At 44.1% G+C, this 15,356-nt stretch overlaps 1 protein-coding gene across 1 annotated transcript; it reads right to left on the bottom strand.

The window, feature by feature from the left end:
• Positions 1 to 824: 824 nt before the first annotated feature.
• On the bottom strand, positions 825 to 14,840 carry ING1 (inhibitor of growth family member 1). Its single transcript, XM_040336220.1, has 2 exons — positions 13,880 to 14,840; positions 825 to 2,419 (listed from the first exon to the last, which is right to left on the bottom strand). Exons 1-2 carry the CDS (start codon positions 14,013 to 14,015, stop codon positions 1,716 to 1,718), a joined length of 840 nt encoding a protein of 279 aa, XP_040192154.1. The 5' UTR covers positions 14,016 to 14,840; the 3' UTR covers positions 825 to 1,715.
• Between the last annotated feature and the right edge of the window lie 516 nt (positions 14,841 to 15,356).

Below are 15,356 nucleotides of genomic sequence, written 5' to 3'. Positions count from 1 at the left end.
TTGATCCAGGCAATCAATATATTTTCTGTAAGGTGTTTAAGAGACAGAAAAAAAAATAATTTACGCAGTGTTTTCCTTTGCATACATTTTTTTTTGTATTCCCTTACAATGTGCCTTTGAACTTGCTAGAAAGTTTGACTACTTCAGGAGGGTCAGTTGCCTAGCACAGCCCCTTCCCTCCTGCTCATCTTGGCCCTCTCATTTTCTGGGAGTGCAATTACATTTTGTGATGACCAACCATCTCCCTCCCATCACCCATTTAGTAGCTAGGGTAGGAAAGAAGAGTTATACTATAGGGCAGTGATGGCGAACCTTGGACCCCCTGATGTTTTGGAACTACATGTCCCATGATACTCAACTACACTGCAGAGTGCATGAGCATCATGGCAAATGTAGTTCCAATACATGTGGGGTGCCAAGGTTCGCCATGCTATAGGGTGTCATTTGAGGCTTTTTTTTTTAGTCTGCTGGAGCTACTGACATGACACCCAAGATGGAGTGTCACCATCAGTCTCAGAGCTTCTGGATGTCTACACAAGGGAGGCTTTTGCAGGTAGAGAAATGTGTATAAAATACTTTTAATGCACACATTTAGTTTATGTGAAGATTTTTGATAAACTGAATGACAGTCTTTTTATGCTCATCTCTTCTGATCTGAAAAGGTCTGCCCTCAATGGAGAGCGATATAGCTGGTCATATATGACCCGCCAACTAACAATATAAACCAACATCACTACCCTGCAAATATAAAGATAGGATTTAGAGATGATATCCATGAGATTCGAGTATGGACTACAACGAAACAGACAGACTGACACACAGAATGTTCTATAGAGCTTTCTTTTATTTTACGTATCACAGCTGTACAATCTTCATACATACAGAGGAAAATGCACACTGCTTATACAGAGGCATTTGTCAGCATTTCCAATTATAATACATCAAGTGCAAATCCACTTATGAAATGTACATTTATACAAATTAGGATTGTTTCACTATTTACCTGTGACTGTATAAAGCTTGATTTGTGTGTTGAAATTACTAAACCACCGTCCAGATAAATAAATAAAATAAAATAAAAATGTTTTAAAATGGTCACCTTATTATGGACCAAGAAACCGTATAAAAACGTCTGCCATGTAAAATGCATTTTTTTGCATCACTATAAAATAAGCTACAAAATTTAAACTGCTGGAATAATAATGTTATGGGCAAACAATGGGATTCTTCTTTATCCAAGGTCAATATGTTTGAACTGAAAAGCATAGCAGTGGTTACAAAGTCAAATACAGGATTTAAAATAATCTGATATAACACCAAGCCATGGAGAGTGAAAAGCAATGATGAGTTCAAAAGTGAGAAACTGTATGAAAACTGGTGGATGGACATAATGCTTTAAGAAGTTTAGAAGTGCGTTAAATATCCACCACAAGTACTAGGTTTTCTGTTCTTTTATGCTATTGGTGGGGCCTGGAACACTGAGCTTTAGAAGACATACATGACATGGATGTTTAACCAGCTCACTAGGTAGGTTTATGGACAATCAACGCTATATAAAAAGTGATGTTATTGCTGTCTCTATAAAAGGAAATAGATACATTCCTAAACTTACTGAAAAATATACAAATTGCAATCCATATTACCTTTATTAAGTGTGCTGGGACAATAAATACAACATATTAGCCCCCCCCCCCCCCAAGGTAAGTTTCTGTAAACTACCTATTGTATGCCCTGTCTTTTTTAGATTTCTCAAGTGCTTTGCCCATGGTTTTCTCATTTTCACCTCTGCATTCGGGACAGTACCATTTACCTTTTGGTTTATGATTGAGTCCCACACAAGAAAAGTGAAACCACTCTATTGGGCATTCCTCATTATCACAGCCAATCATTTCCCCGTAGGACACTTGATTACATAGGCAATAGGTGGGCTCATTGGGGTCTATGGGAAGATCTGCAGGAGAGGCTTCTCTCTCAGCCTTAGCTTTGGATCGCTTTTTCTTCTTAGATGTTTTTGGCTTCTTCTCTTTGGGGGTTCCTGTAGTAAGGTCATCATGATCATGATTAATCGTTGAATTTTCTCGATTCTCATTGTTCCTCTGTCTTCTCGATCTCTTATTGCTGGATTTTTCAGTCTGAGAGATCGTTTCACTTTTAGCCTTCTCCTGGTTGCTCTTGCTGCTATTACTTGTACTGTCATTTAAATCTTGGCATGTTTCAAACAGTTCTACATGACTGTCTACTTGCCTTGTTCTGTTTTCAACCAATTCCACCATCTGGCTTACTATTTGAATTTTGTCATCACCCAGCTCTTGACTCCGAATAAGAGCTCTCTGGATGAACTGCAAAAGGCGTCTCTTTTGTATTGCATCAGATTCACGTCGGAACTTTTCATAATAGTCATCCAATTCCTTCAGGATATCTGCAATGATATTAAAAGGATAAGTCAAAGGAATAAAAACAAAAAGAAAAGTATCTTCATTACTGACCAAAAAAAAAAAAAAATTAACTCTAGCTTTAAAAAAAAAAAAAAAATTGGCTATACAGCCACGACAAGAGAAAGATAATACATAGGATGTGGTTTTAAAAGTATGTACTAGGGGCCAGATTCACATAGAATTGTGGCCGTGTAACGTAACCCGTTTACGTTACACCGCCGCAAGTTTTCAAGCTATGATTAAGCATTGACACTCAATGCGAAACGCGTCAGCTGTTTATCCCACTGTGTGCTGATATCTGTAGTGCATTTTTTCCTGTACCCAATAAAGGGCACGTCTTTTTTCAAGTTACTGGAGTGCGGCTGTCCATATCCTTATTGTTTTTGCACATCCTGTGCATTGCCAGCACCCATCTGCTTCTGAGTGGACATCAATTACCCTAGTGAGCTCACCTGGAGCGGCAGCTCTCTTACAAGTTTTCAGTGTTAGTGCCCGATCCACAAAGCACTTACACCGCCGCAAGTTTACAGGTAAGTGCTTTGTGGATCGGGCACTAACACTGAAAACTTGCGGCTGTGTATCGTAAACACGTCCGGCGCAAGCCCGCCCAATTCAAATGGGGCGGGTACCATTTAAATTAGGCGTGCTCCCGCGCCGGACGTACTGCGCATGCTCCGTTCGCAATTTTCCCGACGTGCTTTGCGCGAAATTACGGCGGCGCGACGTGTTTGTGAATCGCGATGTGCGTAACGTACTTACACCGGAAAAAAAAAAATCAAAAGCAACGTGGGAACGACGGGCATACTTTAACATGGTGGAGTAATTTTACACCATGTTAAAGTACCCCTAGTTTTACGACGGGAAACTAAGACTTGCGCCGACGTAACGACGGGAAAAACCTTTGTGGATCGCCGTAACTGCTAATTTGCATAACAGACGCTGGAATACGACGCGAACTCCACCCAGCGGTGGCCGAGGTACTGCATCCTAAGATCCGACGGCGTTAGTCAACTAATACTTGTCGGATCTTTGGCCATCTATGCGGAACTGATTCTATGAATCAGCCGCATAGATAGAACAACAGATAAGACGGTGTATCAGGAGATACGCCGTCGTATCTGTTCTGTGAATCTGGCCCTAGGTTCATAGAATTAGTGCAAATTTAAAGAAGCTCTATTCTCCTATAGAAATAAGGAGAAAGTTAAACACGTCTGTTTTATTTCGGAAAAGATTGGTAAAATAACTTATAAAATGAGCCAAAGTCATAAGAATATGTGAAAAACTCACATAAAAAAAAAAAAAAAGTAATTGACAAGCCAAGTGGTCAAATAAACTTTTATAATAAACCTAAAGTACATAATGTTTTAAACTGTAGAAAATAGAAATATCAAACTATTAGGCTGGGTTTACACTTGTACGGTGCGAATTCCAGCTCTGTTATCTCTGCAAAGAGATAAGAGAACTGTTCAGCAGATCATCTCCATTTTAGCTGCGAATTTGGAGACCTGGGAGAGGGGAAGTGTATTGAGGAGAAGGAGAGAAATCCTGATTAGAACTGAACACATCTGCGAATCAGATGCGTGCCCATAGAAGATAATGGGCCTGAATTCGCACCTGAGCCGCACCGCAATGCCTAGAAAACGCACATGTTTTTTGGGCAATACGCATGCATTGCATCATATGTGAACCAGCCTCATTAAAATCAATGCATTTTATAATGATATTCCATGTGCTGTGATACTACAAATAAAATAAATAAGTAGAGCAACCCTTTTATGCCAACATAGTGCTGCTTCTGTTTTCCGTTTCACTGCAGTAGGAAGGACTTTGTCTCTAAGGGTAAAAGTGGCCCTAGTGAAGTTCAAGAGGGTAGAGAGTGTAGACAAATTGCTACAAACATATGAAAAGTAGCAACATATTTGCATGTTATGTTACACCAGGCAAGCTCTTTACAGGGGATGCTCAGTGCAGGAATGTGAACGGTTTGCTACAGAAAAGTGTATTCTTTCAGCAGATGCCAAAGTGCCTCTTGGTAGAGAAGCATATGACACTGATACTGGCCAGGCCACCAAAATGTAACAAAACCAGCTTTCACTGGCAATATTTCTGGAGTTCAGATACATAATATTGTATATGGTTAGATTTAGGTTTAGTGCTCCACAATTCATATTAGATTTGATTTTTTTGTTAAAAAAATAAATAAAATAAAAAAGTATATTTAGCTAATAATAATTGGCTAAATATACTTTTTTTTTTTTTTTTTAAATAAGAAAGAAAGTATTTCTTTCAACCATAGTAGAGACAAAGTGAATTCTGGTCTAAACTTTCTAAAGAACCAGTCTTAGTGCAGTATTGTGAGGATGAAAACATTTGAATCAGATTATTTGTTATGGGCAATGCAAAATCTTTCTCCAGACCAGCCTTTCATTCCCTTTATACCCCAGAGGAACCCCTAAATGAATTCCCGGGTCTCAGAGAAACCTTACTAAAACCATTTCATTTTGAGCGAATGGAAAAAATGCCCCATATACTGTATAGGCGGTCAAAAGAAAGAATGCAACCCTGGTGAGGCTACATTCACATAACGTTTTCAAGTATTTTTTTACCAAGCGTTAAAAGAGTTGCAGAACTGCATGTTTTTGCAGCTTTTGTCAGGCATTTTTCAAGGTGTGGGGTGATGTTGAAAAAGGGGCGGGGAGGTGCCGTTTAAGCAGAAAACATGCAACAAAAACTCTTGAAAAAAAATGCTTGAAAATAGCCCACGTTGCACTTTTTAGGCATTTCCACTGAAGTCAGTGGGGCAGATTCAGATAGATCAGCGGATCTTTAGATCCGCGTAATCTATCTTATTTACGATCCGCCAGCGCAAGTTTTTGAGGCAAGTGCTGTATTCATAAAGCACTTGCCTCGAAAGTTGCGCAGGCGGATCGTAAATCCCCAGGCGGAATTCAAATTCCGCGGCTAGGGGGAGTGTATTATTTAAATCAGGCGCGTCCCCCCGCTGATTTAAATGCGCATGCGCCGCCGGCTAAATTTCCCAGCGTGCATTGCTCCAAATGACGTTGCTAAGACGTCATTGGTTTCGGCGTGAACGTAAATTACGTCCATCCGTATTCGCGAACGACTTGCACAAACGACGTAAAAATTCAAAACTCGGCGCGGGAACGACAGCCATACTTAACATAGGATACGCCGCATATAGCAGGGGTAACTATCCGCCGGAAAAAGCCGAACGCAAACGTAAAAAAAAAAGCGACGGGCGGGCGTTCGTTTCTGAATCGGCGGATCTCCTCATTTGCATATTCGTCGCAAGTAAAACACGAAACGCCACCTAGCGGCCAGCGGAAGATTGCAGCCTAAGATCCGACGGTGTAAGTCACTTACACCTGGCGGATCTTAGGGAGATCTATGCGTAACTGATTCTATGAATCAGTCGCATAGATCCGACCGTCGGATCACAGAGATACCACGACGTATCAGGAGATACGCCGTCATATCTCTATCTGAATCTGCCCCCGTGTGGACAAAAATGCTCAGTTCTGCCTGAAAAGTAGAACATGTACTTTTTTGAGCAACAGGTGTTTTGCTACAAGTGATGCTCAGATGCGAACAATAGGGTTTTGCTTGTTGAGCGTTTGAGATTCTGAGATTTGAGTTACAAAACACTCAAGTGCGAATAGGGCATTAAGCCAGCCATATATGGATCAAAATTCAGCCAGTTTGGCAAGGACTGGCTAAATTTCAATCCATGTATGGGCACCCTGCTTGCACAAAAGTCGATCTACTGATTAGCTTTTGAACAACCAGCTATAGCTAAAAGAACTGATCATTGCATGCCGACAGCAGGAAGGCTCCCTGCCATCAGAACACAATAGCACAACGTGAAGAATCCCCCATGTGCATCAAATGTGTGGATGGGGAAATCTAATCATTTTTTTCATTCAACCCACTGGTTGAATGAAAAAAAAAAAAAATTATATATATGTATTGGCTGCCTTGCAGTGGTCATCAGAAAGCCACCCGTAAAGACAGTTAAAAATGTAATTAGTGTCAAGCTACTGGCTCTGCCAAGTAGTGCTTGTTCTGGAACAATGCAGACACCATCAAATCACACTTCACTCAACCACAGCTCAAGTAGCCTCTAGCAACCCCTGGAAAAACCCTGGTTGAGAATGGCTGCTCCAGACACTTTATCATCTTGGTGAGAAGGAAAATCCTGTGTGTTCAAACAGAAAAATACATACAGCAGCGTCAAATTAAATTTCCGCAGCACTTTTATTTTTGTGCCACTCTAGAGGCGAGGTAAATGCTCTCTCAGCTAATGTGTAGAGCATCAGCCTTTTAAATAATCCAAGTGTGGATCAGAGTTGTAGTACAAGTTCCTGGATACAATAGCAATGAGGATTTCTAGAACAATGGCTAGGATTTCACTCTACACTGCTTGTACATTTTGAAAAAATAAATAAAAACTAAAAACTAAAATGAAAGCACCTAGAAATGTTATCAATACTGTACATTTTGGCTGTAGAAGTTTGGTTTAATGTTTCCTGTCTGACGTTGCGCTCCAACCTCCCTATGTGAGGCTTGGAGCGCACGTCGATATTGCAGTATCCCTGCACTCAGGTAGATGCGCTGTGATGACAGCCTGGCGCGTGTGCCCATGTTAGACGGCGGGACGTTACTATGATCATACGTTCGGCGTTGCGTTCCAGCCTCTCTCTTGCATGAGAGGCCTGGAGCGCACGCTGATAACGCAGAACTTCCGCACCCGGAAGCCATTTTTGATTAATGCAGGGGTTGACAAATTTGCTTGGAATCTAGGAGCCAGCTAAAAAAGTTAGGAGCCAGAAAACGCGCCCCGTCGCGACGAGCTTGCGTGCAGAAGCGAACACATACATGAGCAGCGACCGCATATGTAAACGGTGTTCAAACCACACATGTAAGGTATCGCCGCGATTGGTAGAGCGAGAGCAATAATTCTAGCCCTAGACCTCCTCTGTAACTCAAAACATGCAACCTGTAGAGTTTTTTAAACGTCGCCTATGGAGATATTAAAGGGTAAAAGTTTGTCGCCATTCCACGAGCGGACGTAATTTTGAAGCGTGACATGTTGGGTATCAATTTACTCGGCGTAACATTATCTTTCATAATATAAAAAAAATGGGGATAATTTTACTGTTGTCTTATTTTTTAATTAAAAAAAGTGTAATTTTTTCCCCAAAAAAGTGCGCTTGCAAGAACGCTGCGCAAATACGGCATGACAGAAAGTATTGCAACTATCGCCATTTTATTCTCTAGGGTGTTAGGATAAAAATATATATAATGTTTGGGGGTTCCAATTAGAGGGAAGAAGATGGCAGTGAAAAATTACATTAGAATTGCTGTTTAACTTGTAATGCTTAACTTGTAATACCAACGGCCACGACCAGATGGCGCCAGCTTACACATCTGGTGGTAATAACTTGTAATACCAACGGCTCACCACCAGATGGTGCCAGCTCACAAAAAAAGCCAAGTCGCCAGGACCCTATTTCTAGTCGCCATGGCGACCTGGCGCCCGGGATTTGTCGACCCCTGGATTAATGGATAGTTTGAAGCTGGAGCCCTGATTAAGGTAGGGGGTACAGTTATATATTTGGATCCATTGTAGCAGTAAGTTAGCACCCCAGAGGATCATCGATTAATCGAAACGCGTCGGGATTTATGCTGACTCTACTGCTAGACTTTTATACGCTTTGATATGTCTGCTGAAATGTGAGTGTAATAATCTATCTTTTAATGTCACAGTAAAGATTTTAAACTTTATTACACTATGTACGCATTTGTTTTTCCTCTCCTATCTGTTGCACTCGGAGCCCCTGGATTCCCTGTAAGAGCCCACGGTCCTTATATGCTGGTCCTGGCATTATTTTTATGATCTACTATCTATCACATGAGGAGTGGATCCCTATTGAAATTTCATCTCTGCCTACCATCTGAACGGTCGGTGTCCGGATATTGTCATCATATAAGCCTATGTGACTCATTAAGTATACGCTTAGTTGAGTCCACGCTTTCCGGTAAGCCTCCCATCTTTACTTTGGTGGTGGATCTGCTATCAATATTTTCTTCACAATTGTCACGTTTTGTTTGGACGTTTTGGATTTGGAATCATTATTGAGACTTATCCCTTATTTAATTCATTCACCATATCATCAGATATGCACTTTTGACCACTTGGTGTTATGCTTATGTGACGGTTTACAGTGTTATATAATTTTTTCCACATATTTTTAGCACTATATCTTTTTTTGTTTTCACTTGTTTCTTTTGCAGAATTGATCTGATTCTGTGGTGTTGGCTGCCATTTATATGTTTAGTTAGGTAGTGCGGTGATTTATGCAATATTGTATATGTTTTTGACAATTGAGTCTAATTACCACCTTAATCAGCCACAGAACCTGTGTAATTAAAGCGGAGTTCCACCCAAAACTGGAACTTCCGCTTAATCCACTCCTCGCCCCCTTAAATGCCACATTTGGCATGTCATTTTTTTTTGGGGGGGGGGGGGAGTGGGACTTCCTGTCCCACTTCCTCCTTCCGCCGAGGGGCTGCAAAGGCGAATACGCCTTTTGGCAGCCCCTCCCTGTAGGCGATCGCCTGGGACATGTGACAGGTCCCAGGCAAACGCCTGTCCAATCAAATGGCGCAGCGCTGCTCGCGCATGTGCAGTGGGTGCCGGCCGTGAAGCCGAAAGCTGTCACGGCCGGGTGCCCACAGTTGCAGTGGAGACGCGGGTCGGAGAGGGGGGGACCGGAACGAAGCTCCCAGTGGCACGTCGCTGGACCGGGGAACAGGTAAGTGTATGTTTATTAAAAGCCAGCAGCTACACTTTTTGTAGCTGCTGACTTTTAATAAACATAAAAAAAAAAAGCCTGGAACACCCCTCTAATATGTGTTCGGGTTTAAAGGGATGAGGTGGCAACTCTAGCTCCCAATCAACATTATTTGCTGCTAGCTATAGTAAATAGATAGGAACGTATATCATATTTAATTATTATTTTTTTTACATTTCTTCAGTTACTTTCTGGTTTCTTGCCTAGGCAAATGATGTCATACCTCCCAGGAGTCTTAAAGGAGTTGTAAAGGGAAAACAAATGTTGCCTAAAATTAATGTCTGCAAGGTAGACAGACAGAATAGTGTAATGATTCTGTTAAAAACGAGTAAATACCTATTAAATTCCTTCATCTATATCACCTCCGGCATTCTAGTTTCTGTTCTCTCATTCACTTCCTGTTTGCGGCGCTCGTTCATGCAAGAACTACATTTCCCAGTATGCATTGCGGCACGCCCAGTAATTCACACCTCCTTGAAGTCTCTAACACGTAGAGAGCGTCCTGACGCACAAATGTAGTTCCCAGGAGGGGGTGAGCACGTTACTGACCACCGCAGTAAAGCCTCCCTTCATGGTGGTGAGTAAAATCAGACAAGCAGGAAGTGAACAGAACAGAGAAGAAATAGAGCAGCTTCTGAGCAAAAAAAAACAATGAGGAAGTGAAAAGAGGAATGTCTGCAGGCAAAGGATGCTTATTATGAAAAATGTTTTTTTTCCTTTACAACCCCTTTAATTATAAAAAAACAGTGGGCCATTTTCTCAGTGAAATTACGATGGAGTAAGTCAGATACTCCATCGTAACTCCTTTTTTTGGCCAGTGTATCTATGCTCCTGATTCTCAGAATCATTTTTGCATAGATACACTTAAGATCCGCCATCTGTAAGTCACTTACACTGGCGGATCTTAAATGCAATGACGCCGGCCGCCGCTAGATGGCATTTACGTGAAGGAGTCATTTGCGTATGCAAATGATCCTTCTACGCCGATTCCCGAACGAGTTTGCGTCGCGTAACCGTCGCTAACGTCGTTTGCGTAAGCGGAAACTTACTCCTGCTATATGAGGGATAAGTTTCCGCAAGTCTCGCGTAGGCCATGTTACGGATGGCGTCGGGTCCCCGTCGTGTTTTTTTCGTCGGGTACGTCGTTTACGTAAGTCGTTCTTGAATACGACTTTACGTCAATGACGCACACGTCGGCGTCATTGACGTTTTCCGCCGAGAACTGGAGCATGCGCACTGGGCTTTTTGCAGCCCGGCGCATGCCCAGTTCTTTCGCATCGGGGGCGCGCTTCATTTGAATAGAAGCCGCCCCCTTGGAGATCCGCCAGGCTACGCCGGGACACTTACACTCCGCTGTGCCAACTTATGGAGCAAGTGTTTGGGGAATACAACACCTGCTCCAGTAAGTTGGGACAGCGGAGTGTAAGTGCCCTAAGCGCAGCAGGCGGATATTTATAGAGAATATGGCCCAGTAACTTCATCTAAGAAGCTAGTGTTTTGTGTCTCTCCCTCTTGCCTCTAAAGCCTCCTCTTTGGTCTGAGGCAGCCCACCATGTTGCTGGATGAACACTGATGTTCAGGAAACGGGGACAAGCTTGCCGAATAATATCTGCATTACTGAGGGCTCCTGCAGCAGTCATTCATTAAAAGGACGCATATTGCCCAAACAAAAACAGTAAATTAACAGCAGAGTGTACAGACTGCATGTGAAATAGAATTATATACAAAAAATATTTTCCAATATATAAATTCCAAAGAAATACATAATGAAAAACAAAAGCTGCATTGTTAAACTGATTGCATTATTATTTCCTGTTCAGCACAATGTGACTTGCTGTACAGTCCTCAGATTAGTTGCTGCTGATTTTATCTACACTTGATTGACAAAAAATAAACACAAATAAAATGGGTGATAATGAAAGCAGTGTTAACCCCAAAACATTGCAGTTACCAATCAGGTGTGGACGCTGCATTCGTTTTTTTTTTTATCACCTGGTGATCTGGCCAGTAGCACGCCTCGGGTATTAGTGAGACACAACTCTGGATGAATGAGTACAGAAGGGACGGCAGCATCGTCACCCTGGGGGGAGAGGAGTGTTGGACTAGCAGATTCAAATACAACAAATTGAATCTGAACTCACACTGTCACTTTATAATCAGTTACTGCAAACAGTGCTTTCCCTTTTGGGATAAGTTTTACATAAATGAATACAAAAATAAGACGATCATTGTAAGCACGCCTGTCACCGCCAAATGGTCTGTCCCAACCCTGTCATTGATACATTATGCTGGAGAGCTTGCTGTTGCTCTGTTGAAAAATAAAAGATCACCAGATGAAAATAAATAAAAAAGAAAAACGAATGCAGCTAGCACATATAAGAATTGGTAACCTGTAATAAAATAAATGTTTGTTTTTGAATACTGCTCAGATGTGTGGGGGGATTTCAGAATGATTTCTGTTGCACGACTGCTATAAATGTAAATCTACCCGGAGTGACCAATCAGATCCCTCTCGGTCTGAAATAAAAAAATGACTGCTTTGGGGACTAGGATGAATCAGATTGTGTATGTGATAGATACAGACAGTAGGGGGCAGGAGGTCCTCTTTATAAGAGTAGTGTGTGGATACAGACAGTAGGGGGCAGGAGGTCCTCTTTATACGAGTAGTGTGTGGATACAGACATTAGGGGGCAGGTCCTCTTATTTTTAGAGTAGTGTGGGGTTATAGAACAATAGTGTACAGTGGAATTAGTGCTATTGGACACACACACTGTACCAGCCAGTGAGTGGGGGAGATTTACTAAAACTGGCACACTCAGAATCTGGTGCAGCTCTGCATAGTAACCAATCAGCTTCTGGCTTGTATTGTCAAGGCTTAATTGAACAAGCTGAAGTTAGAAGCTGATTGGTTACTATGCAGAGCTGCAGCCGTTTTAATAAATCGCCCCTGCAGACCCATGTATTGTCATCCATGTAGGAGGATAAAGAAAGGCAATGTACAGCAGAGGTGTGACATGAGGATGAACGATCGCATGACTTTGTGAACTTCTCCAGACAGATGGATGCAGTGTGGATCCCTCCAGGACATCCCTATGAGTCGGCACTGTCTGGGATCCCCCCGTGTGTCTGCACATAGGGAACAATGACCACAAATATATCATCGCTCAGTATCCATTCAATTCTCAGATCAGAAAAATAATCTACTCCATCCAATCTGCGCCTAGGAAACCCCTGCCTCCTCCCAATCTTCCATTGCATAGAGATGATGAGAACACACCGTGTAAAGAAAGAGATACAATGCACCGACAACGCCACGAATCCTCCACATCTACACACACAGAGCTGACTGTAAAATAACATTCACGGTCAATGGCACTCCATCACTTGCCCACATTAAAGATGGCCGCCCAACACTTGCCTACGTTCCTTCTATTCGTGTCTAGAATAGATCAGATTGTCTTTTAGGAAAGCAGAAAACCTGAAAAACTCCCATCGATCCACTGACAGCCAATGCGGTCACGCGGGGCGGGCACACGGATTTAAATGAACATTGAGGTGTCAAGCTAAAGAGAGACAAGGTGGGCGGGGCTAAGAGGCGATGGGTGGACCGAACGAAACAGCAAATAACAAGAGAGGCAGTCCCCGGGACGGGCTAAACTACAACGCGACAACCAATCAGCAGGGAGATAGAACGACGTTTACGAGGCCCCCATTATAAAAAGCTAGTGTGCAAGCTAGCCAGGTTAAAGCGCGGCTGGCGCTGTGAAAGGAAGTAGGAGTGCGCTTGTCTAGAATGCCTCTTCTTCATGTATTTTTCCTCTTCTCGGTTCCCAAGACACGTACAAATCACTGCTTCTCTATCCAGCTTAGTGTGCCGTCACCTTTCATGCTTTAGCACGGCGGTCCCAGGCGACTGTCCGCACTTTTGTGCCATGGCAGGTCCTCGGTAATATCGCCACATATGGCGTTACGGTGCAGACATAAAGTGAGGAAGGGGGGTGGTGGGGGAAGAAGAGGCAGCGATCGGCGCAGTGCGGCCCCGGCACAGTAAACACAGCCATAGATAAAGTGTCAGTCAGCCCGCCGCACGCATCAATGTCATTCCCTATAAAGTCCCCCAACTTCCCACCGAGGACAATGCGGAGGGTGAGCACTGCGGCCAATAAGGGGGGGATCGGGCTGCGGCTCCATAAAACAAGTGATGGGGGGGCGATAAACAAGGCTGATCGCTAAGAACACAATGAACAAAATGAAGCAGAGGAAACCCTGCCCACCCACCACTACTGCACAGCCTCAGCTCCCCTTTTCTCTCTTTCTCTACACTAGCTGCACTTACTACTCCAGCCATCCTGATCTCACCCTGTACACTGCTGTGATCATCACTGTCCCCTCCATCTCCAGGTGACTACTTCCCATGGCTGATCCCACAATAACAGGGCACCTTTTGTTCCGCCCTATGACACAAGTGTGTGTAAACTAGTCCCCTCTATGTACATGGAGTCACACACACAATGCAGCATGGACACATCTATTGGGGGGGGGGGGGTGATAAAAGTTGGAGCACCTTACCTTGGTATTTGGCATCGATCTCCCTCATCAGAGAGACATTTCTTTGTAGATCGAAGGGTAGGGATTCGATGGAATCCAGGTAATCCTCTACATAAGTCACCATGTGGCTCTGATCGCCGTTGGTAGGGTTCAGCATCCTGTAGCGATCCAGCGTCCAGCCCCCGGGCAGCAGCCTCCTGCCAGCTCCAGGATCCAGCCTGCTTCCCCGGTACCGGGAGGAGGAGAGAAGGAAGATGAGATCCGGGTAGGCTCCCCCAGCTTCAGGAGCGCGACACACAAAAGAGACCTGTGCCTGGGCATCAACCTGAGCCTGGCATCCAGGGAGGGGAGCACGGCGGGCGATGGGGTAAAAGTGCGGTGCAGCTGATTTGAACGGTGGCTTGTGTTTTCTGCTGGACAACTCAGTGAAGAAGACAGTGGAAGGAGGTTGTGGGGTGTGTGTGTATGTGTAGAGGGGGTGGGGAAAGAGGTGGGGGCTAGAGGACAGAATACAGCAGGCAGGAAGATGAAGCCTGTGAGCCCGATGGTGGCTATGAAGGAGAAGAAGAAGAAAAGTGTGTGGAGAGCCGTGCCCGCTGCCTGCCTGGGGTTGTACAAGGTGATTGTGTCTGGAGGGGAGGAGGTGGTCCTCAGTCAGGGTACTACTCCTCAGTACAGCCCGCTTATGACAGCTGATCACCTCCCTTCATCACACAGCACACAGGTAGCGCCAGTTTTACACACTTGGGAAACATTCAGCCCCCTACTCTTCCTCCTGAAAATGGCGAGCATGCGCAGTGTGCCCTCAGCTCCACTTCTCTTCACCGTTCAAGCGGCTCCTTTACTTTCTATTTAACAAGGACCGCCCTGTCCGCTCCTACTGACCCCACACCGGGCACTTGCCACCAGCGCGGGATGGCAGCTACGCCGGGTGAACACACACAAAGTTACACTAGAGTCAATGGTACTCGTGCACTGTTCCTCATGAGGGGGGACGAGCATGACAATATGACAGCGCAGCTTCTTGTCACTGAAAGACTACCCACCCCAGCATGCACCGGTTTCACGCCGCTAACCAATCGCTGGAAGTCTTCGCCGCTCGAAGGCGGGGTATGAGGCGCGCGCCACCGCAAATCCCTTTTGCCACTTAGTTGTCTAGTGGCGCGCGGCGCGTTCCCGTGGTGGGCGGAATGAAGTGAAGAAGGACGGAAGTTGCTATAGTAAAGCTGGGCGTATACTTGCGGAGAGTGGGCGGTGATTCACCGACCTTAGTAACCATGACAACAACGCCAACAGCCCAGGCTTGACTGTTTCAGCAGCGGGTTGGGAGGGCGCGAGAAGGAGGGGTTGATTATGCAAAGTGGGCGGGGTTTCAGAATTAAAGGAAGAGGGGGTGGAGCTGCTAAGACGGAAGAGAGCTGTGGGATGATTGTGTAGTGTCAGAGCCAATGAGTGGGGTGGTTTAGGTGCCTGGTCATATAGTATATAGTCTTGTACT

The sequence above is a fragment of the Rana temporaria genome, chromosome 2, assembly GCF_905171775.1.
Source record: "Rana temporaria chromosome 2, aRanTem1.1, whole genome shotgun sequence".
NCBI lineage: Eukaryota > Metazoa > Chordata > Amphibia > Anura > Ranidae > Rana > Rana temporaria.
Note: the sequence above shows the minus strand (reverse complement) of the source record. Positions and strands in the feature narration are given on the sequence as shown.

Bases quoted from the DNA above. Each gene is read 5' to 3' on its own strand.
- ING1 (XM_040336220.1), bottom strand. From the start codon at position 14,015: ATGCTGAACCCTACCAACGGCGATCAGAGCCACATGGTGACTTATGTA. The intron at 2,420-13,879 runs GTAAGGTGCTCC...ATATCATTGCAG, and splicing joins GATCGATGCCAAATACCAAG to ATATCCTGAAGGAATTGGAT.